This window comes from Salmo salar, chromosome 19, assembly GCF_965601325.2.
Source record: "Salmo salar chromosome 19, fSalSal1, whole genome shotgun sequence".
NCBI lineage: Eukaryota > Metazoa > Chordata > Actinopteri > Salmoniformes > Salmonidae > Salmo > Salmo salar.
In genome coordinates this window covers 28,856,981-28,884,673 of record NC_138309.1, presented here as the reverse complement: position 1 = coordinate 28,884,673, position 27,693 = coordinate 28,856,981, and the positions used below count along the sequence as shown (strand labels likewise).

The 27,693-nt window shown below is 42.9% G+C and overlaps 1 protein-coding gene across 1 annotated transcript in view; it reads left to right on the top strand.

Annotated features, from left to right (window-relative positions):
• Nucleotides 1–27,693, top strand: part of LOC106578707 (plexin domain-containing protein 2) — a 171,327-nt gene that overhangs the window by 45,973 nt on the left and 97,661 nt on the right. Inside the window, exon 2 of the mRNA XM_014157836.3 lies at nt 17,363–17,625. Within this exon, the coding sequence (XP_014013311.3) occupies nt 17,363–17,625 (263 nt within the window). The remainder of the gene's footprint in view (nt 1–17,362; nt 17,626–27,693) is intronic.

The following is a 27,693-nucleotide window of genomic DNA, read 5'->3' as shown; positions in this document are numbered from 1 at the left end:
AACAAAAGGCACTTTTACAGTTTCCTATCGGACCTGGTCTCTACTGTTTTTCTAAAGTTCATTCATTGACTGGTGTCTCATACTGTAAAGTTCCCAGGAAGACGTTGCTGCTTTGCTATTGACAATGTTCAACTTTGTTTGGAGAGTGACTGAACTGGATGCAATTATAGACTCCATGTGAGTGGGATGTGGCATTCTATCACAGTTCGTCAACAGATTCCACCAAAGACTGGCTTTGGGTGCTTGACCTGGGAGACTTATCCATACTGCGTGTCTGTGTGTTTGTGTGTGTGCCCGTGCATTTGTTGGTTTGTTCCGGAACTCTCCACATTCTGGACACAGTGTTTGGAAATACTTGATGCTTGTGTCTATTTTAGCTAGCTTAGCTTATCCCTTCATCGTCTCAACTTAATTAAACAGATTATGAGGAATTTCATTAGTAGAATCTTGACCAGTTGTCTATGTAAAAATGGAACAGGTCACCCACTGGCACCAAGAGAGAAGAACCCATAAAAAAAATCAATTAGTATTGAATGTGAAAAGGGAAGAGACAACCCCGAATAAACACTGTGGGATTTAAGAGGCAGAAGCCTTGCTTGATCCAGGATATCCCCTTAGCTGTATGCTTGGTATAAGCTGGCTCTCTGTGTCTGTCTGTCACTCTGGGTTAGCTACTGAGAGCTCCATGGCTTACTGAGAGATAGAAGCTGTCTAATTAAAGGAAAATACCACTCAACTATGTTTTACTTTTTTTTTCATCATTCCACTTTTGATACAGTCCCAAAAGATTTTGCATGACAGCAGTCAAGTAAAGGATTTTCTTGATGATGTGTTTTGCGTCATATGATGCATTTTGCATCTTCATGATGATTTGGCAAATTACAATTTGCTTCTTGAAAGTCCAAGGGCCCTCACAGGGCCTTTATATCCCCTCAGAGAAAGAAGAACCACTGGCAAAACACACAGAGACAGTCAATCACCAGATACACATACACACACAGACACAGACACACACACACACACACACAGACACACGACCAAACATCAATAGACCAACAGTTTTTCATTTAATAATTAGACATGCCACTATGATAACATATCAAACTCAACTTCTCAACAGTTTTGTTTTCAAACTCTAACAATGGATGGTAATGAAAAGGTTGGGCTCGTGGTGCTGTTCCAACTCCTGTGCTGTAGAGACGTGGGAACAGAGTCCATCACTGGTTCTCAGGTTGCTAGAATCTGTCCCTACCTGTTCTCTTACTCTAATGATCCTTATCTTAGTTTACGTAACTTCCATCAGTGATGGGAAAATTTGATCTTAGTTCCCACAACGTCTCACAGTGATGGGAAAAGCAGAAGAAGCAGGAGAAATATTGTGTGAGAAGCAAAAGAAATGCATGCGTACCCAAACACACATTAATACACGCACCCACATACACACTATCATACGCAGACTCGCACACACATGCACACACACATGCACACACACAGACACACACACACATAGGTGAAAGCTTAGGGGATGAAGGAACTGGTATTGTGTGTGAAGTGGCGTGTCTGAATGGAACTCAGGGCTTTTTGTACATCCTAACCCAGTCCATTCACTGCTACAGCTTTGACCACTTTCAATTTTGGGCTCTGCTGAGCAAGACCTCTGAGGGAGCAATATTCGAGAAGAGAAGAGTGAGGTCACTCAGATGAGAGATGTAGTCCTTTTATGTGAAAAGTGTGAAAAGATTCCGTAACAATGTTTGTCTTGCTTTGTCAGCAGCGAATTACAAAAACACTACGTGTGCTCATTATACTCATTATACTGTAGCGAATAGCGATGTGGTGTAATGTTTTACAGTTGGTGTGTAATTGTTACTTATACGTTGCTTGCCAGACCTGTTCTCTCTCATGGTAGAATTATTCAAGTGCCCCAGACCTGTACATTACCTCCTTACCTTCAAATGTGGAATGAGAACCAGCACTCTGTCGCACACAAACAAACGCACACATGCGCACACATATGTGTGCGCACACACACACACACACACACACACACACACACACACACACACACACACACACACACACACACACACACACACACACACACACACACACACACACACACACACACACACACACACACACACACACACACACAACCAGTACTCTGTCCTGTACTCTATCACTCAAAATGAGCCAGACGCAGCAGCACTTCATCTATTTATATGCAGATGATACAGTCTTATACGCAGCTGGCCACTCTCCGGATTTTGTGTTAAATGCTCTACAACAAAGCTTTCTTAGTGTCCAACAAGCTTCTCTACCCATAACCTTTTTCTGAACACCTCCAAAACAAAGGTTATGCGGTTTGGTAAGAATTACTACTTCTGCGGTTTGTATAATTACTACCTCTGAGGGTTTAGAGCTTGAGGTAGTCACCTCATACAAGTACTTGGGAGTATGGCTAGATGGTGCACTGTCCTTCTCTCAGCACATATCAAAGCTGCAGGCTAAAGTTAAATCTAGACTTGGTCTCCTCTATCGTAATCGCTACTCTTTCACCCCAGGTGCTAAACTAACCCTGATTAAGATGACCATCCTACCCATGCTAGATTACAGAGACGTAATGTATAGATCGACAGGTAAGGGTGCTCTCAAGCGGCTAGATGTTCTTTACCATTCGGCCATCAGATTTGCCACCAATGCTCCTTATAGGACACATCACTGCACTCTATACTCCTCTGTAAACTGGTCATCTCTGTATACCTGTCGCAAGACCCACTGGTTGATGCTTCTTTATAAAACCCTCTGAGATATCTACTGCAGCCCTCATCCTCCACATATAACACCTGTTCTGCAAAGTCACATTCTGTTAAAGGTCCCCAAAGCACACACATCCCTGGGTCGCTCGTCTTTTTAGTTCACTGCAGATAGCGACTGGAACGAGCTGCAACAAACACCCAAACTGGACAGTTTTATCTCAATCTCTTCATTCAAAGACTCAATTATGGAAAATGACTGACAGTTGTGGCTGCTTTGTGTGATGTATTGTTGTCTCTACCTGCTTGCCCTTTGTGCTGCTGTTTGTGCCCAATAATGTTTGTACCATTTTGTGTTGCTACCATGTTGTTGTCATGTTGTGTTGCTACCATGCTGTGTTGTCATGTGTTGCTGCCTTGTTATGTTGTTGTCTAGGTCTCTCTTTATGCAGTGTTGTGTTGTCTCTCTTGTCATGATGTGTGTTTTGTCCTATATTTATATTTAATTTTTTAATCCCAGCCCCCTTCCCCGCAGGAGGCCTTTTGCCTTTTGGTAGGCTGTCATTGTAAATAAGAATTTGTTTTTAACTGACTTGCCTAGTGAAATAAAGGTTAAATAAAATATATGGATGCCTGACCAGAATGTGGAAATCCACAAGCCCTCTTGTCACTCAAACTGAACAGTAATGATACCCAGGAATACACTTATTTGTTGTTCTCCACCTCATCCTTCTCTCTTTATCTGTTTCTTCTTTCTTTCACTCGTTCTTTCTGGCTTTCTTATGCTCTCTCTCTCTGACTACATAGAACTCTATTCCACATCAAGTAACGCAAGAGAGCAGTAAAAACATTTTTTTTACATTTAAAAACAGATACAACTACACCTTATGGAACTTATGGCCTGTGAAGAGACACACACAGGCACACGCATTCACACACACACGCTAACACACACACTCGACACACACGTACATTGTAATGTTGTAGATTGTAGATATGTAGTGGTATAGTAGTGGTGTAAAAATGTGTAGTATGATGCACTGCTATATTGATTTTGTGATGTAACTGCCTTATTCTTGTTTGGAGCCCAGAAGAGTGCAGCAGCTAATGGGGATCCTTAATAAGTACAAATAGGCATGTGTGCGCGCACACACACACACACACACACACACACACACACACACACACACACACACACACACACACACACACACACACACACACACACACACACACACACACACACACACACACACACACACACACTGTGACAGAACCCTTCATTGGATCAGAGTTTCCCTGGACACAGCGGACCAGAGTGTGAACGCAACATTAGTCTTGATCATCTCCCAGCTCTTCATGGATGTAATTAACACTTTGGACAGGTGGAGTTTTTTATTTATGGCCCATTTTTCTCGCCTCTTTCTTCCGCTCGGCATGCGACACACTAGGGTCTTTTTCGACGGCCCCAAACATGTTACGAGACTCTTGAGAATACTTTGTTCCACTTTTAATATTTTTGTATGGACTGCATAATCAAATGTCCCTCTTGATATATCTAGTCAGGTCCATCATGATTGGCACCCTTGATAAAGTTGTATTGTATGCTCATACATTCAAATCACATCACATTTTATTTGTCACATGCGCCGAATACAACAGGTGTAGTAGACCCAACAGTCTAATGCTTACTTACGAGCCCTTAACCAACGATGCAGTTTTAAGAAAATACATTTTTTTTAAAGTAAGAGAAAAGAAAAACAAATAATTAAAGAGCAGCAGTAAACAACAATAGCGGGGCTATATATAAGGGGTACCGGTACAGAGTCAGTGTCAATGTGCGGGGGCACCTGTGTCGAGGTATTTGAGATAATTATGTACATGCTCCACTGCAGCCCCATCGATGGGAATGGGGGCGTGCTCGGTCCTCTTTTTCCTGTATTCCACAATCTCCTTTTGATCATTATTGCTCAGTATTTGTATAATTTATTTTATAGTATTTTTTGCTCATCTTTATCAAGGGTGCCAATAATTATGGACCTGATTGTGTATGCACTACTATTTTCTATTCCATGTGGGCCCTGGTCAAATGTGTTGCACTACATAGAGAATAGGTTACGATTTACAGGTGCTAATTTGTCTTCTCTCTGGGGTAATAAGGACATGTTGAAACAGGTAGAGAGAACAGCACACTTTCTTCTGTATAATTACAGAGGCTGGAAGGTGCATGCATGGCTTTCATGTCTTTTGTATTCTTAATGTTCCTCTTTTTGTCTCCACACCTTCTAGAACAAACAAATCAGACGCGTCTACAGCATAAAACAATTACTCTCTCAAAGAACATAAACTATGGCTAGTCTGAACTACTGTAAGATTCATATACATTATAATCAAAGCCAGTAGTATAATTATAATCAATGCATTACCCTTTCTGCATAATATCAGCTGTAACTGATGAAATTAACTGAGAGTTGGCTGTGAAGAGTTTTATCAGAGAGAGTACAGAGTAAGCCTGTGAAGGAGCTGTAACAGCCCCTGTACCTCATCTATCATCTCATATTTGATGTGAAATCAGGTCAGCCATTTTCACTAAAACTCTCTTTATGAGCACATACGTCAAATCCTCTCTCTGCTTTCTACTCCCTCTGTTTAGATTGACCATGGCTACTAAGTATTCTCCTGGAAGGTTTTTCTATCTATGAATTCATCCCCAATGGCACTCTATTCCATATAGTGCACTACTTTTGACCAGGGCCCATGGAGCGCTGTTCAAAAGTAGTGCACTACATATATAGGGATAGCTTGCTATTTTGGACGCATTCTATGTTTTCCCTCTTTTTTCTTCTTTTGCAGTTTCCCTCACTATGTGTCAGTATGTCCATACCCCTGCCCATTGCACTTGGGTAGCGCTGAGCTATTAGTGATTTTGAGGTTGTTTCGGTTAGGATTATTTAAAAAATAATCACGTTTTTTCAATTTTTGGGGTTGAATGCTATAACAGCACAGAATAAAACAATGAATAAATATTCCCATGATAGTAGTGAATGCCCGTTACTGCTTATCACTTATTAACCATCATTCATTCAAATTACAGTACTTTAATAAAATATTTAATTTGTTGTGTATATTACATTCATTTCATTTAATGACTTTATTATTTCATCCCAAGTCATCATCTCATCTCTATAGAGCTGCTGCCAATACTATTACAAAATTACTATTTTGTAGTTCTTCAAAGTAATTAAGGCATACTTTTATGACTGCTGAATACCAACTATTAATAATTTTGATTATGTATTTTCAGGTAGAAATGCCTCGCGAAGCAACAGCTGCTCGCTATATCCCATCAAGATGTGCATTCTTGTCTCTTCGGTGGCAGGCGTAAAAGAAACACAGACCGGATAAGTAGCTGCGCGTGGGATTATGGTCATTGTAGTTAATTACAATGTTTTATGTGCTAAATAATGTAAAATATTGGCCTGTTGGAAACTACAGCTCCCTACAACATTGCAGTTGAGGCTGGATCTGATTTTATCTCTAGAGAAACTGTGCAGAAAAAAACCCATAGGAAATGGAATTCAAATAATTGAATCATTGGTCAATTAGTTGTTTAAAAACCCAAAAATAACAAGAATATTGGTTAATCGCTCAGCACTGTACTTGGATAACCCTGTATATTCTCATCAGGTGATAGGGTCTGCTCTGACTTGTGTAAGAGCAGCAGGTCAAACCTTTCTGTCTGACACCCCATCTGGACCTGTGGACATATCTGAGAAGGTTCAAGTTCTCTTGACACAGAGCACAGGCTATTTTTGCTGTTTGCTGCTGTCATTGACTGACAGAAAATGAAAGTAGTGTACATCTTTCCTCTCCTCCCTCCCCATCTCATTCTTTGGAAATAAACATCCAAGCAGTCACCCACTGCTTTTGTCTTCAATGTAATTATTTACCTTTATCTAGTATTCGTTTTCTACCAAGCAACGGCAGTGTCTGCACTCTGTGCCACGCTGGTTTTACTGATGTGTTTTATGGATTTCTGGCCTGTAGTATAGTGTTGATCTTGTGAATCGATATCCTGGATGAGCGATGCCAGACAGACCCATGAGGAGAGTTAGACTTCAGAACCCATACTCACAGAATACTTTGAACCTTTCTGTCACTCTCTTCTCCCTCAGTTAGTTGGACAGAAAAGCTCTGTCCTTTTTTATTTTGGGGGCATTTTCTCCCCGTCACGCTGGCCTTTCCATCTCTTTCTCCCTCGCTCCCCTTTCTCTCACTCCCTGACCCAGCCATAAGGGCCAAGCTCACTGTTTGTTTTCTTCTTCAGGAGATTAATTAAGATTAATATGTCAAGTAGACCTTGACTACTCAAGCATGTCATCCAACGCGATCACCCGGCTCTCCCGTTGTGCTCAGAAACATTAAAGAGGACCAATTGGGGGAAGGAACTGTAGGGGGAAGGTTGTTTGCGGTGCCATTTTGCTTTTTACATCATCGACTTTTCTGGCTTTTCTGGCTCGTGTTTCTAACTTTGCGGCTCAAGGCTGAGGTTATTTGCTGACATTTCCCAGGCCCCCAGCTGTGTCTGTGGATCATGACAGAGCACTTCTGACATTACCACCCACTGAAGGATCACTAATGAGGGGAACCCGCCTGAACGATCATAGAAATAATTGTAATTTACTCCCATTAAATTGGAATCATAATATTTGGAACCTCGTTAATTTCTTATGATTTCACATTGTGTGCAACCAATTACGTGCGATTTCTCTGACTAGATGTTTACCTTTTGCTGTTTTCTTCGAAATAGTTTTCAGAGGAAAGCACAAACTGAACTGTGGGAGATCCCAGGGGGACACACCGTTGGGTTTTCTGACCTCAATGATATTTCCTGATAGCCTGGTCAAGCAGACTGACCGCTGTGCTCACACGATCAGGCTAGTTTCTTCCTGGTTAAATAAAATCTAATAAATGAAACAGCACTGAGTTTTAGGTACATCAGTAGACCTTGTCTTATAGTGTCTTATAGGATCTCTATGGCTTCTCAGCCCCACCTCAGATAGGTGCTTACATGTCCAGGGTTTCTGTGGACACCCTAGGGCCCCAGGGTGGTGTCTCCAGGGTGCTTGGCAGGGGCTCCTGCTACATTGATGAAGCAGCTTTCAGTGGGAGAAGGGTGGAAAAGACACCCCTGAAAAAGAGAGTTATACACAGCTTAGGAAACCAATGGAGCCTTTATGCCAAACGGCTTCCCTCCAACATGCACTATTCCATCACACACTCACACACATATATACACACACACACACACACACACAGCACTCCTCTCTCCAGTATCAGCCAGCCTTGTACGGAAGTGTCCTGTCAGTGCCATTGAGTCAGATATACACCCAGAGAAAGGGGTCAACCAGAAGGACCCAAATATCCAAACAGAATGAAAAGAAGGGGGGCAGACAACGCCTTTACACCGTGATTTTATGATCTCCTAAATGTCCTTGAAAGCCGTAGGTTAAAACGAATGACAGTTCTACTGGCATTTGTGGGTTAGTCGTGTTGACAGGCGTGAATCGGGCGAGAAGAGCCGCTCTTGAGAGTCACAGCGAAGGTATGCGGGGTATTCAGTGGAAGTGAAAGAGGAACGGAGGGGAAAGATTTCCTCTCACACAAAAGCTAAAGGAACACACTCATCCAGGGTGAAGCCTCGTTCTGCTGCGAATGTATTTGTGGTGTTCCTCAGGGGTCCGTACTCTCCCCTCTGAAATGACTAACACAGAGCAAGTCTTTCCTTGACAATGAGAGTTCTCAAACCCTAAATCAGTTGGGAGAAGTAATGAGCCATTACAGAGAGAGTGATGAACAGACCACAGCGCAGGTGTTTTTTCTTCATGGTGACTCAGAGAGAGAGATTCTGTGAAAAATACAACACATTTGTTCAGGGTATCTATTGTCCAGCCATGGTGTATTCTGAAGTTGTCATGGTTCCTCCTGGCACCAAAGGGCGGCTGAGACCACCCTAGAGACTTTTATTGGACTCAGGTGTGTCTTATTATTTCTTGGTTGTGTCCCTGCTAAAATAGGTGTGTTTTCTTTGGTCCTTTGCAGAAGCTTGAATTGTTTACAGTGTGCGTTCATTTCCTGAGTGAGTTTTCGAGACTTAGTGTTTGTTGTTTTTTCAAGTGAACTGTGTTCAAGTGAACTACCATATCTCAGTAAAGCATTATGTTTATCCTTAACTTCTTGGGGCTATGTAGGACGCTAGCGTGCCACCCGTGGTGCACCCTATCAACAGCAGGTGCATTTCAAGAGCGGCAAATTTGAAACCAAATAAATGTCAAAATTCAAATTTTTCAAACATACAACTATCTTACACCCTTTGAAAGATAAACATCTCCTTAATCTAACCACGTTGTCCGATTTCAAAAAGGTTTTACGGCGAAAGCATAAAGTTAGATTATGTTAGGAGAGTACATTGACAATAGCTGTGTGTAATGTTTTGTCAATTCAAAGACAGGCGTCACCAAAACCATAAAACCAGCTAAAATGATGCACTAACCTTTTACAATCTCCATCAGATGACACTCCTAGGACATTATGTTAGACAATGCATGCATTTTTAGTTCTATCAAGTTCATATTTATATCCAAAAACAGCGTTTTACTATGGCATTGATGTTGAGGAAATCGTTTCCCTCCAATAACCGGCAGTCAAGTCAGCACCACAAATTAAATAATTAAAATTAGAAAACATTGGTAAAATATTATATTGTCATTTAAAGAATTATAGATTTACATCTCTTGAACGCAATCAACTTGCCAGATTTAAAAATAACCTTACTGGGAAATCACACTTTGCAATAATCTGAGCACTGCGCCCAGAAAAATATGCTTTGCTATACAGACAAACGGCCATGTTGGAGAGATCTAAAATCGAAAATACTATGTAAATAATCCATTACCTTTGATTCTCTTCATCAGATGTCACTTCCAGGAATCCCAGGTCCATAACGAATGTAGTTTTGTTCAAAAAAGCTCATCATTTATATCCAAAAAGCTCCGTGTTGTTAGCACATGATCTAAGCCAGCCGGACTTCTCGTCATGAACGAGGGGAAAAAATATATTTACGTTCGTTCAAACATGTCAAACGTTGTATAGCATAAATCATTAGTGCCTTTTTTAACCAGAACATGAATAATATTCACGGTGGACGAATGCATTCTCTTTTATAACGTATTGGAACGAGGGTACCCAACATGAACTCGCGCGCCAGAGTCTAATCGGCCATCACCGTTCCATGGCTCTTGTTCGGTCAGATCTCACAGTAAAAGACTCAAAACACTTTGTAAAGGCTGGTGACATCTAGTGGAAGCAATAGGAAGTGCCAAAACATTAATCAACCCCTGTGTGTTTCAATGGCATAGGCTTAAAGGTAATTTAACACATCAGGTATCCACTTCCGGTCAGAAAATGTCTCAGGGTTTTGCCTGCCAAATGAGTTCTGTTATACTCACAGACACCATTCAAACAGTTTTAGAAACTTTAGGGTGTTTTCTATCCATATATAATAAGTATATGCATATTCTAGTTACTGGGTAGGATTAGTAACCAGATTAAATCGGGTACGTTTTTTTATCCAGCCGTGAAAATACTGCCCCCTAGCCCCAACAGGTTAACCACTGATTCCTTGTCTGGTCTCTTCTCTGCACCTGGGTCCAACCTTATCATGTAACAGAAGTATTCTCTTTTGCCAACTTTCCACCATATACATTGACGTGTCTAACAAAGATCCTTTGGTGGGTAAGAAATAATGTATGTGTTCCTTTTGGATCGTAATATACAGTGCTGCTTGACAGCCAATCTCGCGAGCATCCATTGTCTAGGTAGACGTAGCTAATGAACTTGAGTTGGTTGGAGGCGACAGTGAGAGACAGATGGAGAGTGGGGGCCTGAGAGCAAGAGAGGAAGAGGTGAGTGAACGCTTGGCTACAGGAGCAGTGTTAGACACCTAAGAACAACATCATTGAGATCTGCATAGCAAATAGTAGCATGCTACGTGCTCCAAACAGACATCGCTGACTAGACTCCATAATGAGAGGAGTGTTTTAGCAACATGATCAGCATCCGAATTCCTTTAAAGCACTTCTGGAAAGATTTGTCTAACTTTATTGATAGTGTGACCTGTGGTTTGACATGATTATGATTACAGGGGTCAATATACGGTTAACCAGGACATGTACAGTACCAGTCAAATGGTTGGACGCACCTACTCATTCAAGGGATTTTCTTTATTTTTACTATTTTATACATTGTAGAATAATAGTTTAGACATTAAAACTATGAAATAACACATATGGAATCATGTAGTAACCAAAAAAGTGTTAAATAAATGAAAATACATATTTGAGATTCTTCAAAGTAGCCACCCTTTGCCTTGATGACAGCTTTGCACACTCTTGGCATTCTCTCAACCAGCTTCATGAGGTAGTCACCTGGAATGCATTTCAATTAACAGGTGTGCCTTGTTAACCTCTCTAGGCTAGGCGGGACGAATTCGTCCCGCCTACGTAACAGCCACTGCAAGCCTGTGGCGCGATTTTCAAAACGTTAAAAATCCTATTACTTCAATTTCTCAAACATATGACTATTTTACAGCCATTTAAAGACAAGACTCTCGTTAATCTAACCACACTGTCCGATTTCAAAAAGGCTTTACAACGAAAGCAAAACATTAGATTATGTCAGCAGAGTACCAAGCCAGAAATAATCAGACACCCATTTTTCAAGCCAGCATATAATGTCACCAAAACCCAGAAGACAGCTAAATGCAGCACTCACCTTTGATGATCTTCATCAGATGACAACCCTAGGACATTATGTTATACAATACATGCATGTTTTGTTCAATCAAGTTCATATTTATATCAAAAACCAGCTTTTTACATTAGCATGTGACGTTCAGAACTAGCATACCCCCCGCAAACTTCCGGGGAATTCGCTAACATTTTACTAAATTACTCACGATAAACGTTCACAAAAAGCATAACAATTATTTTAAGAATTATAGATACAGACCTCTTCTATGCACTCGATATGTCCGATTTTAAAATAGCTTTTTGGTGAAAGCACATTTTGCAATATTCTAAGTACATAGCCCAGGCATCACGGGCTCGCTATTTAGACACCCGGCAAGTTTAGCACTCACCATAATCATATTTACTATTATAAAAGTTTCATTACCTTTGTTGTCTTCGTCAGAATGCACACCCAGAACTGCTACTTCAATAACAAATGTTGGTTTGGTCCAAAATAATCCATCGTTATATCCGAATAGCGGCGTTTTGTTCGTGCGTTCCAGACACTATCCGAAATAGTAAAGAAGTGTCACGCGCATGGCGCAATTCGTGACAATAAAATTCTAAGTATTCCATTACCGTACTTCGAAGCATGTCAACCGCTGTTTAAAATCAATTTTTACGACACTTTTCTCGTAGAAAAGCGATAATATTCCGACAGGGAATCTCCTTTTCGGCAAACAGAGGAAAAAATCCCAAAGGCGGGGGCAGTCGGGGTCACGCGCATAAGCTAGTGTCTCTTGATCGGCCACTTGAGAAAGGCGATAATGTGTTTCAGCCTGGGGCTGGAATGACGACATTCTGTTTTTTCCCGGGCTCTGAGCGCCTATGGACGACGTGGGAAGTGTCACGTTAGAGCAGAGATCCTTAGTAAATGATAGAGATGGAAAAGAAGTTCAACAAATGGTCAGACAGGCCACTTCCTGTAAAGGAATCTCTCAGGTTTTGACCTGCCATTTGAGTTCTGTTATACTCACAGACACCATTCAAACAGTTTTAGAAAATTTAGGGTGTTTTCTATCCATATGTAATAAGTATATGCATATTCTAGTTACTGGGTAGGAGTGGTAACCAGATTAAATCGGGTATGTTTTTTATCCAGCCGTGTCAATACTGCCCCCTAGCCTTAACAGGTTAAAAGTTAATTTGTGGAATTTCTTCCTTCTTAACACTTTTTTTTGGTTACTACATGATTTCGTATGTGTTATTTTGTGTTATTTCATAGTTTTGATGTCTTCACTTATTTCGACAATGTAGAAAGTAAAAAAAAAGAGAAACCCTTGAATGAGTAGGTGTGTCCAAACTTTTGACTGGTACTGTATATTACAGTACATTTGGACGTATGCTCTGTGTGGTGTTCTTAGCACTAACTTTGGAATTCTTGCAGTTCTTCCTGCAAGTGTGTGTCTGTTTGTGTGAGTGTGTGTGCGCGTGTGAGAAAGAGTTAGTTAGTCTCCCTGTTCTTGTCTTTGCAGCAACTGGTCTCTGGGCTGTTTGCTCTGTGGATGCTCATTAGAGTGAATCTGTCAGCATCCACTTTGTGTGCATTAGCACTAGCACTCCCACCTCCCTACTCCTGCTCTCCTGGGGTCCCACCTCCCTACTCCTGCTCTCCTGGGGTCCCACCTCCCTACTCCTGCTCTCCTGGGGTCCCACCTCCCTACTCCACCTCTCCTGGGGTCCCACCTCCCTACTCCTGCTCTCCTGCTCTCCTCAGGTCCCACCTCCCTACTCCTGCTCTCCTGGGGTCCCACCTCCCTACTCCTGCTCTCCTGGAGTCCCACCTCCCTACTCCAGCTCTCCTGGGGTCCCACCTCCCTTCTCCTGCTCTCCTGGAGTCCCACCTCCCTACTGCTCTCCTGGGGAACACTGCTGGTCTATCTGGGGCCCAGAGAGAGAGTCCAGAGAGGATGGAGGGGAGAGAGGAGGAGGGGAGAGAGAGGAAGACAGAGAGAGAGAGAGAGGAGCAGAGAGAGAGAGAGAAACCCAAGCACCTCTGTCATGAGAGAGAGAGAGAGAGTGAGAGTGAGAGTGAGAGAGAGAGAGAGAGACAGAGAGAGAGACAAAAACTGCGGTTTGTTGTGTGTTTATACAGCTAAACTCATTAGCATAGCTGGAATGACCTTAACGGTCAGGCAGGCTTAGAACCAACGTCAGGACTGGGAACTTACATTTTAGTTGGGAAAGTGATTAAAAGGACAAACCTGGGCTAGGCTCTAGAACACATTGAAGTGATAATCTGCCGTATGTCGTGTGTGTGTGCGCGTGCTGGAACCAACTGCCATATGCAGAGAGAAAGCAGTCAGTCAGCACAGCAGTCTGGAACTGTACTCAAGTGTCTGTGTCTAAAAACACCACAACTTATGTCTACCACAACTTATGTCTGCAGTATACCACCTCAGTGCATTAGGGATGATAAGGTATTTACATTTACATTTAAGTCATTTAGCAGACGCTCTTATCCAGAGCGACTTACAAATTGGTGCATTCACCTTATGATATCCAGTGGAACAACCACTTTACAATAGTGCATCTAAATCTTTTAAGGGGGGGGGGGTTTAGAAGGATTACTTTATCCTATCCTAGGTATTCCTTAAAGAGGTGGGGTTTCAGGTGTCTCCGGAAGGTGGTGATTGACTCCGCTGTCCTGGCGTCGTGAGGGAGCTTGTTCCACCATTGGGGTGCCAGAGCAGCGAACAGTTTTGACTGGGCTGAGCGGGAACTGTGCTTCCTCAGAGGTAGGGGGGCCAGCAGGCCAGAGGTGGATGAACGCAGTGCCCTTGTTTGGGTGTAGGGCCTGATCAGAGCCTGAAGGTATGGAGGTGCCGTTCCCTTCACAGCTCCGTAGGCAATCACCATGGTCTTGTAGCGGATGCGAGCTTCAACTGGAAGCCAGTGGAGAGAGCGGAGGAGCGGGGTGACGTGAGAGAACTTGGGAAGGTTGAACACCAGACGGGCTGCGGCGTTCTGGATGAGTTGTAGGGGTTTAATGGCACAGGCAGGGAGCCCAGCCAACAGCGAGTTGCAGTAATCCAGACGGGAGATGACAAGTGCCTGGATTAGGACCTGTGCCGCTTCCTGTGTGAGTATGTATGTAGGTATGACAATTGGCCCTGAGATTTTTCTCAACACATGACCTAACCAGCTATAACTCGGGCCCAGACTTTTTCCTGACCAGAGTTTGTCGTGGTCCTGGTCAGGTCACATGTTCAGGAACAACTCCAGGTACTAGGTGTGACTATGGGCCTCTGGTGTGTCTATGTAACGGCCGTCGTCAGAAAGAGACCAAGGTGCAGCGGAGGATGTGTTCATCATTAGGAATTTGAATAAATGAAAGAACACTACAAACGAAACACGAAAAGAAACGACAGCCAAACAGTCCTGTCAGGATTAACTCTACACAGAAAACAATCACCCATAAACCCCAAAGGAAAAACAGGCTGCCTATGTATGACTATCAATCAGCAACAACGAACTACAGCTGTTCCTGATTGGGAGCCACACACGGCCAACCAAAGAAACAAACCAACATAAAAAAATAAACATAGAACGCCCACCCATGTAACACACTGGCCTAACCAAAATAGAGAAGAAAAAAAAACTCTCTATGGCCAGGGCGTTACAAAGGAGCGGACTCCGGCCGCAAAACCTGACTCTGAAGGGGAGGGTCTGGGTGGGCCCTCCTACGGCGGCGGCTCTGGTGCGGGACGTGGACCCCGCTCCACCCTTGGCTTAGCCCACTTAGGTGGCGCCCCTAGCTGCGCCGGAGGACTGGCAGGCGACCCTGGCTGCGCCCGGATGGCGGGCGGCTCTGGCGGCTCCGGACTGGCGGGCGGCTCTGGCGGCTCCGGACTGGCGGGCGGCTTTGGTGGCTCCGGACTGGCGGGCGGCTCTGGCGGCTCCGGACTGGCGGGCGGCTCTGGCGGCTCTGGCCCAGGATTCACCAGGCTGGGGAGACATGCAGGAGGCCTGGCTCTGGGCGCAGGCACAGGACTCACCAGGCTGGAGAGACCCCCTGGAGGCCTGGTCCTGGGAGGTGGCACAGGATAAACCAGGCTGGAGAGACCCCCTGGAGGCCTGGTCCTGGGAGGAGGCACAGGATAGACCAGACTGGAGAGACCCACTGGAGGCCTGGTCCGAGGAGGAGGCACAGGATAAACCGGGCTGTGGGGGAACACTGGAGTTCTGGTGCATAGGCTTGCCACCCAAACTCCAGGCTGAATGCCCACTTTTGCCCGGCACGGGCGGAGCGCAGGCATAGGCCGAACTGAGCCTTCCCAGCGCCCTGGAGAAACAGTGCGCAGCGCCGGTGCAGGATACCCTGGACCGAGACAGCGCACCGGAGACCAGATGCGCTGAGCTGGAATACTCCGACCTGGCTTGATTCCCACTCTCGCATGGCACTTGCGGGGGGCTGGCATGTAGCGCTCCGGGCTATCAACGCGTACTGGGGACACCGTGCGCTTTACCGCATAACACGGTGCCTGACCAGTACTGCGCTGCCTCCTGTAGGCACAGGGAGTTGGCTCAGGTCTCCAACCTGACTCTGCCACACTCCCTGTGTGCCCCACCCCCCCCCCATTTTTTTTGGGGGGGGGCTGCCTCTCGTGCCTGTTGCGCTCCCTTGCCTCATTCCAGCGCCTCTCAGCTATCGCTGCCTCGATCTCCCACTGCAGGCGGCGATACTCCCCAGCTTGAGCCCATGGTCCTTTACCGTCCAGTAATTCCTCTCATGTCCACGACTCCCGATAGCTCCTCTCCTGGTGCTTCTCCTTCCTCCGCTGCTTGGTCCGTTTTTTGGTGGGTGATTCTGTAACGGCCGTCGTCAGAAAGAGACCAAGGTGCAGCGGAGGATGTGTTCATCATCAGGAATTTTAATAAATGAAAGAACGAAACACGAAAAGAAACGACAGCCAAACAGTCCTCTCAGGATTAACTCTACACAGAAAACAATCACCCACAAACCCCAAAGGAAAAACAGGCTGCCTATGTATGACTCCCAATCAGCAACAACGAACTACAGCTGTTCCTGATTGGGAGCCACACACGGCCAACCAAAGAAACAAACCAACATAGAAAAATAAACATAGAACGCCCACCCATGTAACACCCTGGCCTAACCAAAATAGAGAACAAAAAAAAACCTCTCTATGGCCAGGGCGTTACAGTCTAAAACGGCTTCACTGCTAATATGCACCTGTTTCATCCAAAGTAGTATAATTTCTCCATAAAGCAACAAGGAATAGTCCATTGAGATAGTGAATTATGAGAGTGGCAGACAATTAATGACCAGACCAGAGTTTTGGCTCCACCACTGGACTTATTGACCTTAACAATATGATTGTTCTATGTAATTATGCTGCTACAATCCACTGGTGTACAATATAGTTTCTCATTCCAGTCTGACTACTTAAAAAAAAGTTCAAATGTTGAGAATATCTTGGTTTACAAATGATATTGAGGAGAAAGCAGAATGATTGTGATATTACAGGAGTTGTATTGTAATCACCTTTTCCATTTCAGAGCAACGAAAAATATTGGATATGATACCAAATGGCTCGTGGCTTTTAAATAAATGTGAATAATTTTAATATATAGTAATTTTGTACATATATTTATTCTTTATATTATTTGCTGCTTCTGCAAAAGCTAATGGGGATCCAAATAAACAAATAAATATACCTACAATATGTCACCGCAACAAGCCTGTTCCTCTTGTACTCATCTCCCCTCATTCTCTTTCTCTGTGCACCCCAGGGGACTCCTACTCCTACGTGCAAGGGCAGCCTCTGGCTAAGGAGGACATGGGGGTTGATGTGAAGCTGTACAGTCACCGGTGGAGGAGGTGGCTGACCCAAGAACAGCCACGTAACATGGACAGCAACAGGGCCAGCCAGGACCTGGATCAGCAGGACCAAGAGCAGGGTCAGGATCAGGGTCAAGACCAACCTGATGGGGGTTTCCCAGGCCTGCTCTCAGCAGAGGACAGCCAGGACACTGACAACAGCTCCCAGATAGAGGTACAGTAGTACATAAACAGTGTTTCCCCAACCTTTAATCAGGCTAAGATGCAAGGAGGGCCGGCCTCCCTGCATACCTCTGTTTCCCCCTGTCAAAAAAAGTGGTTAAATTGTTTTGTGTTTTTATAGATTTTTCCCACACAACACAAACATGAACACCAACAAAGAGAATAGACCGAAAATGGATTACTATTGATTTGAATTGAACGTTTAGTGTTTGTAGCACTGAATGTTATTTCATGGGGCCTGGTGTTCTGCCAAGGAAAAACTATTTAGGGGAAACACTTGGGCCCACAGAGTGAACACCCCAGATAATCTGAGACAGGAAGGAAGAATGTCAGATGTTCTCTGTTAGGTCTCTATTAGAATATGAACACAGGTTAAACTGCCTTAGTTCCTCAATCCCCTTCAATCTAAAACTATTCCTAAACATATTCCCTGGCAACTCCCCAAGGAGAGAAAATAGACCTCCCTGGAACAGAGTGATTAGATGATGATAAAAAACTGGACATGGGGAGCTTTTGGCAGATTAATACTTAATTTCTAATTAACGCCCAGCAAATCTCCAAGTAGATATTCATCATAAACTTCTGTGTGTGGACTGAGGGTGAGTCACATTAAAGCACCTCAGAAAGAGATCAGGTAAAGTCCCAAAACAGCACCCGATACCCTACAAAGTGCACTACTTTTGACCAGAGCTCAATGGGGCCTGGCCAAAACTAGTACACTATATAGGGAATTAGGTGCATTTGGGATGAAGCCCAGAACAACAGATTAATTTAGACCTCTTTGACCTTCTCGACAGTCATAGTCACAAAAGATGGAGATTAATTGCTGGCTCTTGGTCTGTGTCACTCCGTCCCCATGAAACTAAATGAAAGGCAAGGACCTGGATCCCTTGTTATTGTTCCTACTAGCCCAGCTCAGCACTGCAGCCTAGAGCTCAGGTGTTTAGTCGAAAACGGTGGCGGTGGCGCATCTGGTCCAGACAGATTATTAAATCGCCCCGTGCCTTCTAATCATCTCAGGTCTACAGCCCCAGCGTCGCTTCGTGTGATAACAGACGACAGGTTGATCAAGCCACACGCACACACACACACACAAATGCACCCACCCACACGCACACATACACATCCGTGCACACACACACACACACACGCACGCACGCACGCACGCATGCATGCACACTCCCTCCCTGTTTTTATCCCTCTCCCTGGGCTCATTTGTTGTTGCGTTGTGTGTCTGGGACAGCGTCGGCTTTTAGCACAAATACCCCGTCATTTCCTCTGTCATGTCACCCCCACCACCATACAGTCTCACTCCCCCTTCGCCCCACCTCCCCCTTCCAATATGCCTCTCTGTCTTAAAGAGGAAGGCTAAAGTCTTTTATATTCACATCCCCAGATTAATAAGAGGCTGCTGACACCTTCCTTCCTTCTGGCCCAGCGTTGGTCTGGCTAACAATACTCACTTGGCAAAAACTGGTTGAATCAATGTTGTTTCCATGTAATTTCAACCCAAAAAATGTGATGATGTTGAATCAACTGGTTGGATTTGCAAAGAGTCATCCATGTAAGGGAAATCTAATGACATGGTGACATTTTTTGTTGATTCCACATTAAATTCAGTTTAGGTGTCAACTCAACCAAATGTAAATCCAAACTAGACGTTGAACTGACATCTGTGCCCAGTGGGAAAGGGGACTGTCTCATCTCGGCCGAGATATGACCAGAAGGAGGAAGGGAAGAAAGGATGGTGTCTTTAGTAAAGGAGGGGAGGAATAGAGTGAGCATTCATCATCATAGGTGGAAATATTTTTATCACTTGTTTCTTTTACTTTGCTGAAATGCTTGGAATCTCCCAGCACTGCAGTAAATCTGTTTGTCAGAATCTTTTAGAGATGACAGAGACATTCTCCTTGGAGCCTTGGATCACCGCAACCGATCAAACGAGCAGATAATGTGTGTGCGCGTGTGTGCGTGTGCATAAAAGGTGTCCTCAGGTAAACCCAATGACATTCAGGCGTGCTACAATGCGTTGGAACGAGCTAACATTAAAACAATTTGAATTAACCTCGTAATCCAGGTTTTCTATAGGTCCTTATCAATAAAACCTCACAAAACGGTGCGGAAAATTCGATTTGACTGCTGGGGAGCAAGGAGACCCCCAGCTCCGCCAAAACCATTGACAACTATGTGCCGTATTCAAGGGATTGTTTAATAAATGTTATAACTATTTGGTTTTAGTATCATCACCTCTTGAAGAGCATAGTCAGAACTACACATTTCCAATCATTTCACATTTAGTTCTAGCATCAGAGTTATACAGCAAGTAACTGCATACTTTTCATCATCAGTAAATATCAATTGATCATGTGTTTTCAGATATGTGAGGGTAGGCTTTCCATTTGGTGTGTGGCTGGCTAGCTAAGCAAACAACATGTGTCATTTAGCTTTCTTCATCAGAGATTAGGCTTTTGGAAAGAGCTTGACATCGGCAAGTCCTCGTCCTGGTAAAGTTGCCAGTCGTTCTACGGTCATCACCACTATAGACGGAAAGCAAATCAAACAATATTTGGATATAGCCATCTATCCCCTCAAAGTTAGCTTGTTAACTAGCTATATTGACGTGATCTGTTATTAGCTGACGTTAGCTAGCCAATTTGACGTGGTCCCTCAATCAATGTAACCTATCATGTCTGTCAGCACTGCAGCAATTGTGATTAAACACTTAAAAACTATGTTGAAAAGGGGATAATGTTAGCTAACTTCTTTAGGTAGGCCTATGTTGGTTGGAGAAAAAAGTACATTAGATCCTTACCACTATGTTTCGTCAACTGTACAAGGTTTCTACCGGTAGCTTGCGAAGTAAAAATGATCAGCTCACAGTACATCGGCAAATGCGCCTTTCTGCTGCTTGACAGGCAGAGTGGACAAAGGATGGGAATTTAACCTAAACCACCCATACTTGTCAGGTATATTTCACTTCTTTTTTTATATCCCTCAAATCCAATTAATGGTGGCCAATATTGAGCAATATCGTGAGGCTGCCCTACGTATCTGAAAATTGCATGATCAATTGATGATCATGAAAATGCAGGTACTTGCTGTATAACTCAGATGATAGAGCTCAATGTGTACAATTGTTTTGCATGGAATAATCAGACATTTGTAGTTCTGACTATAGTCTTCAAGAGGTGATGATATTAAAAACAAATAGTTAACATTTATTTAACAATCCCTTGAAAACGGCACGCAGTTGTCAATGGTTTTAGCGGTGTAGCTCCCTCCAGTAATCATGAGCACAACCGTTCCTTGATTTTAACTGGCGGTTTTATTCTGTAGTTTTAGTCAGAATTATCACCTTCCATGAGGACTATAAAGTAAATGAAAATACAGTTAAGCACACTCTTACAACCGTCTTGTCTTACGAGTGACTTATTAGCTTGGTATAACTCTGAAGTGCTTACATACATAAAAACAGTTTAGCCGGAGATATAACAGTATCAGATTAAATACATGAATAAAGGACAAATACCTCATTGACTGCTTATTATAGAAGGGAGGAAAACCAAAACCTTCACACTTCTTATTCCTGGCATGAATTCACACGTCTTCTTTAATTATTATAACGTTACCATCCTAACATACACGCTTCAACCGTTACGAACTACACCCAAAGACATAAAAAACCTAGCTAACACAGCTTGGGATTGCCTTCACTCCAAAAGTGTGTTGCTACGATAATAATCCCTGTTACAATAGTTGTTAGCCACGTAGTTCCGCTTGTCTTACCATTTCCCCCGCATAGCGAACACATAAACAATTCAAACAACAAACAACAACATAGACTGACCGGTTAATTGTCAGCTAGAAGTGGAGCTGGGGGTCTCCTTGCCCCCCAATAGACAAATTGAACACTCTGCACCCTATTGTGATGTTTTATTGATATCGACATATTGATTGTGTGAAAAATTTCTCATTCGTTGATACGAGTAGCAAAGCACTGAACCAGTAAGTACTTTGTTGGAAAGGCTTAGCAGCCATTGGTTTGTTGTGGTGGTGTTGTTTTGATGGTGATATTGCTGAAACTATAATAATTAGGTGAATGTGGTGGTGATGATTATCACACCATGTTAAATTCCACATTACCTTATCAAAGACTGGAGCAGCTCGTCAGTACTAAGCAGCTGTCACGCCCTGATTTGTTTCACCTGTTCCTGTGATTGTCTCCACCCCCTCCAGGTGTCGCTTATTTTCCCCAGTGTATTTATCCCTGTGTTTCCTGTTTCTCTGTGCCAGTTCGTCTTGTGTGTTTAGTCAAGTCAACCAGCCAGCGTGTTTTTCCCCATACTCCTTTTGCTATTCTCCTTTTTCTAGTCCTCCCGGTTTTGACCCTTGCCTGTTTCTGGACTCTGTACCCCCTGCCTGACCATTCTGCCTGCCTTGACCACGAGCCTGTCTGCCACTCCATACCTCCTAGACTCTGATCTGGTTTTGACCTTTTTGCTTGTCCACGACCATTCTCTTGCATACCCCTTTGGATTATTAAACATTGTAAGACTCCAACCATCTGCCTCCTATGTCTGCATCAAGGTCTCATCTTGTGCCTCGATAGCAGCAGCATGTCAACAAACAGACACGCGGACAAGTCTCAGTATAAATATAATACCACTCATTGGATGTTAGATTATCTCTTATTGCCACACTCCTTAGTTTATTTAAACGTATAAACCTCTTCCACTACCATTCATTTTTTTTTTTTGGGGGGGGGGGATTATTGTTTTAATGTATGTGTTGGCGACGTTAAATGCAATTTAAATCAAGTTTGATTTGCTTTGATTTGAAGCAGGTACACAATTTCCCTTAATTAAAATGACACTTTCTAGTTCTATACTGTTCCGTTATATCTTCCTGGAACACAGTATAGTGAAGGCCAAGACCATAAAACCCAGGTCAAACTATTACAACTATTCAGCCTCCTACCTGTTATGTTTCCTTCTCTGAACTGACTGTGTGTGTATGGTAAAATAAATCAAGGAAGTGTTCAAGTTTTAAGTATGCCTCGGTGGTTTATTATCACATATTGCGCCATAAGTGTCAGAGTTACCAGGAGCATGCACTATAGTGTATATGTTCTGTTTCTGTGATTACAAGAGATTGTGCACTCGCTGTGTTGTTAGCGTAGCTTAGCCTCTTTCGCTGCTTGGGGAGTTGTTTGATGAAGTGCTGCTTTTTGATGTCTGTCCAGCCAGGGTCATATTTGTGAATGCACATCTTTGCAAAACATTTTGTAATGGAAAACAAGCGTTTCTTTTTGGAGGAATTCATGTAGGCCCCTCCCTATTTTGGCCCTCGTGCTGGATACAACCCTGGTCTGTGCTGTCTGTCTGATTGCTCAAAATAATCCCAGGGGAGGTTTGCATATTACATTATCCATGTCTGTTTAGTTGGAGATAGAGAGCGAGGGAAAGAAATCCCTCTGGGAATTGACTCGGCTCTTAAATTTTTCGTTGCTTCATTTGATTTCCTTCTCATATTCAGTTGCAGAACAATGCTTTAGTATGATGCTTTTACAGTGCCTTTATTAAAAGATTATCTGAGAGCGATGCATTTCTAAATGAATGTTTAATATACTTCAGTATATGACAGTATCAGGAAATAGCTTAATTCATACTGATTTGTGTCAGTACTACTAGATAGTTGACTGCAGTACTCAGCACAGTTATTACTCTCCAAACTGAACCTGCAGGTCTGCCTTGACCTTAGCCTGCCTACCCTCTCTCACTGTCCCACCTGTGGAGTGTGTCTCTCTGCCAGACCTTCCTCTACTGTGGTTGCTAGCGTAGCAGTGCTAACACGCTGTTTTTCTATCAGCCTCCAACACATCTTGGGCTAAAGCATTGGAAGCCAATATCTTGAGATGAGGGAAGTTGCCAATATCTTGTTAGTTAGGGATGGATCGACATTTACAGAATTGTTAACTGGAGGAAAATGGGGGAGGGTTATGCTTTTTCAATTTCAGTCAAGGGGAGGGTTTAGTATTTTTTTTAATCTTGTCCAGGGGAGGGTCATGTAATTGATGAAATTTCAATATTTCTCAGTGTTTTAGAATTAGTTGCTTATTAGGCTATTGTCGTGTCTTTGGTTATGCCGGATTAAGTGATATGACATGCTAACCTATAAAATCCTTTCTCTGTAATTAATATTACCTGATTAAGCTAATCATGTAAATGTAATTAAATAGAAAGTCGGGGCACCACGGAAGAACGTTTATAGAGCCGTTATCTTCCGAATAAACTCTTAAAATACTTAGTAATATTTTACATCGATAGCAGTCAATATTAACCCTTATCTTATTTTCAGTCTCATAATGAAAGTTGTAAATTCTTTGCTATCTTCACGAACCCTGGCTAACAAGTTGAATCAGCAATACAAAATTGGGTTTAATTATTTATTTACTAAATACCTAAACTAATCACACAGAATTACAAATACACCGAATACAAATGATGTCATACATGATGGCTGGTTACACAAAGGAAAGGGGGTTGGGCTTGAATGAAAGAGCGGGAAGACTTAGGAACAAAGAAACAGCAGCTATGCTATCGTAAATACATTATCTTATGCATTCTAAATTACCGCCCATTTGGAAAAGGAAAATGCAATAAATATTTACTCTGAGCTGCGCTTCATTAGATTGGTCGTAGATGCTGGCCGGGTTGGCCAACAGAGATCTTCCTGTCCTCGGAAGAATGTCTCTGGTGGTAAATTGGATACGTGGTGGTATCTTCGTCTGTCTGTTAGACTGGATCCGTCGTCCGTCCTTTCCTAGCCCCCGTCTACAGCGGCCGCTGCTAACTCAACGGCTAGGAAGTATCACTTCTGTAGTGAATAAGCTCAAAGTTCATACCATTCGCCATCAAAGCTCACGCCGAGGTTGGCTTAGTGCTGTACTTGACCTGTGTGTCCTTCTAACGTAGAGGCTGCAGACCTCACGTACTGGAACATGTGGTTATCTTTTCGTCAAAGGCTTATATAGTGGAGAGGGGGAAGGATGAGTTTCATCGTTTATAACCCCTGTCTCTTCACAGGGGTGGGCCACTGATCAAGCAGGGCACTTTCCTTATGAAAACCCAATTCTCTCATTTGGAAGCTAAAATTACATTTAATCTCCTAACAAACAATTTCAATATCAAACATTTCAATTGCATAACAATTCCATGTGACTCTGATAACTAGAGGGTGTATACTTTCCCAGGTACAGTTTATGTCATCCTGTCATCAGTCATAATGTCTCAGATGACAACCGAACTGACATCCATACTCATTATGTTCCAAAGCATATTTCCAACTGGTTTTATTACCAAAATATGGTTCCTTTCCCCATTTGTTTGATGTTCCCAGACTCTCTATATTTAACAGGACAGCAGTCCTTCAGGACAGCAGTCCTTCAGTAGGGTCAGAAAGAGAGGGGAAGGGAGAAAGGTATTTATGGGGGGGTGATAAACCTTACCCACAGGCCAACGTCATGACACTATATATCGATGTGTATCGATGTGTGACCGATGCCACCCCTCATTTCTGATTCTCCACTTGGCGCGCAATATCAAGTGCGCCTATAGGCTATTTAGTGTGGTCTCAATCAAATGATCCACACCCTATAGGCTACGAAGTGCACGCTCGGAGAAGCACAGAGCAAAGTTATATTTCTAAGGTAGCTGCTGGCATGGTGTAAATACAGCTAGGCTGCACTACACACGGCAATGAATATTGTAACACTGAGCTCTGGCCTTCTCTGCTCTTGTTGATCAAATAGAGTTTGGTGTGCTGCCTAACAATTGACTGTGCTGTGTTGTCCTACAGTGGCAGTTCAGGAGGAGAGTCAAAGGCTTCGTCCAAAGGTTTTATTTATTAGGCCTATTCCAAAAGATCTTGCGTGCGGACTAGCCTACAGCTTGCTAATACTATAATTGATTTGATTAAAAACAATATGTTACTTGCTCATTATGTATTTATCAGAGTTATTAACCTCGCAAATTCGAGTAGGCATAATTCATTTCAACCGTCATCCATAGATTTGTCGGTTAATTCCTCCACCCACTATGCACTCTTTAAATCGTCTACTTCCGTGTCAGTGAAGAAATGTTAAGTTAAAACCAAGACTCGAATTGAGGGGGTATGAGAGGGTATGCCATAGGCAATGTTCCCTCTAATTTCTTGGGGCACTAAGCACATTTTAGGTCTTGTGAGCGGAAACTTGAACATTGTGAGAATTGTTTTGAAACTTCCGGCGCGCGTTTACAGCGAACACTGAGGCAGTACCCTTACAGTTTTAGACAGTAGCCAATAGGCTATTGTGGCTATTTGAGCATAATGTACAGTAGTCCTACCAACAAAACTAACGGAGCAAATCCCATAACATTTTCACATGGAAATAGCTTTTTATTTCTATGATATAGCCTACAGTAGCCTATATGTGGTGTTAAGTGCAGGCCTACATTGCAGAATTTTAAAATTGTTTTTACATTATGAAGGGCTTGACATTAATTCATGATTTTTATTGGCTTATTTGCATATTCAAGTCTGTCACAAAATACAACACTGTCCCTTTATTTAAGACATAAGCTTTTTACCTCACTGGCTTTTCAAAGACAGCTTTAAATGTAGCTTACACGTTTTGTGCTCTTGTAGGAATCAGTAAGACCCCATTGCTGACCTATACTTAGCTATAATTGGGCTAATAACTCGCTAACTATCAAAGAATATCAATACGTGAAAACGATTAGCTCTTCGCTCTGATCTAAACTGATCTGAAAAGCTCAAACAGTCTTGGGTGATTGAAGACCGCTCCAGGGCTACCCCTGCAAATATAATTCTACTCCGTTGCACTCTGGCTCTGCCTACAACAAAATCACAGACTTTTTGTATTTATTTATTGCACCTTTATTCAACCAGGTAGGCTAGTTGAGAACAAGTTCTCATTTACAACTGCAACCTGGCCAAGATAAAGCAAAGCAGTGCGACACAAACAACAACACAGAGTTACGCATGGAATAAACAAACATACAGTCAATAATACAATAGAAAAAAGTCTATATACAGTGTGTGCAAATGAAATTAAATTAGGGAGGCAATGTAATAAATAGGCCATAGTGGGAAATAATTACAATATAGCAATTAAACACTGGAGTATAGATGTGCAGAAGATGAGTGTGCAAGTAGAGATACTGGGGTGCAAAGGAGCAAAATAAATAACAGTAAGGGGATGAGGTAGTTGGATGGGCTGTTTACAGATGGGCTATGAACAGGTGCAGTGATCTGTGAGATGCTCTGACAGCTGGCGCTTAAAGTTAGTGAGGGAGATATGAATCTCCAGCTTCAGTGATTTTTGCAGTTCGTTCCAGTCATTGGCAGCAGAGAACTGGAAGGAAAGGCGGTCAAAGGAGGAATTGGCTTTGGGGGTGACCAGTGAAATATACCTGATAGATATATACCTGACTCAGTCTTGCAAAGTTAGATTTGTTTTGTTTTGTTGCATTAAAAAAGGGGGCTGATATAATGTTGATTCGATCAACAACAACAAAAACGTTGATCTAAAATAGTGCAGACTAATAGGGTTCAATCTCTTGTGTCTCTGCGCAGCATGGCATTTCTTCTGCACAGCAGTCCTGGAGGAAGTGCGCGCACGCACACAGTTTAGAGGGTACATTGGCCATAGGCCTACCTTTTATTAAAGAAAATGTCAAAAAGCACCCCTTGTTAGTTTAAGATTTTGAAAATCAAATACAACAGTGAGCTATAACAGCACTTTGGTCCGCAATGCTTTATGCTACAAACAAGATGTAAAATAACCAGGAAAGACGTGACTCAGAGGGGATATCATTGTTTAATTTCTTTGACATTCAGAGGCTGAGCTACAAACTTTTATAGACGAGGAGAAAAAAATGTGACTTTGCTTGGAAAGTAATCTAATTATGTCACTATGAATTGATTAAGCTATTCACTTTCTGTACAATAGAAGATGTTTAAACCCAGACAGCTTTTAGGGAAACACTTGTGACCTTCT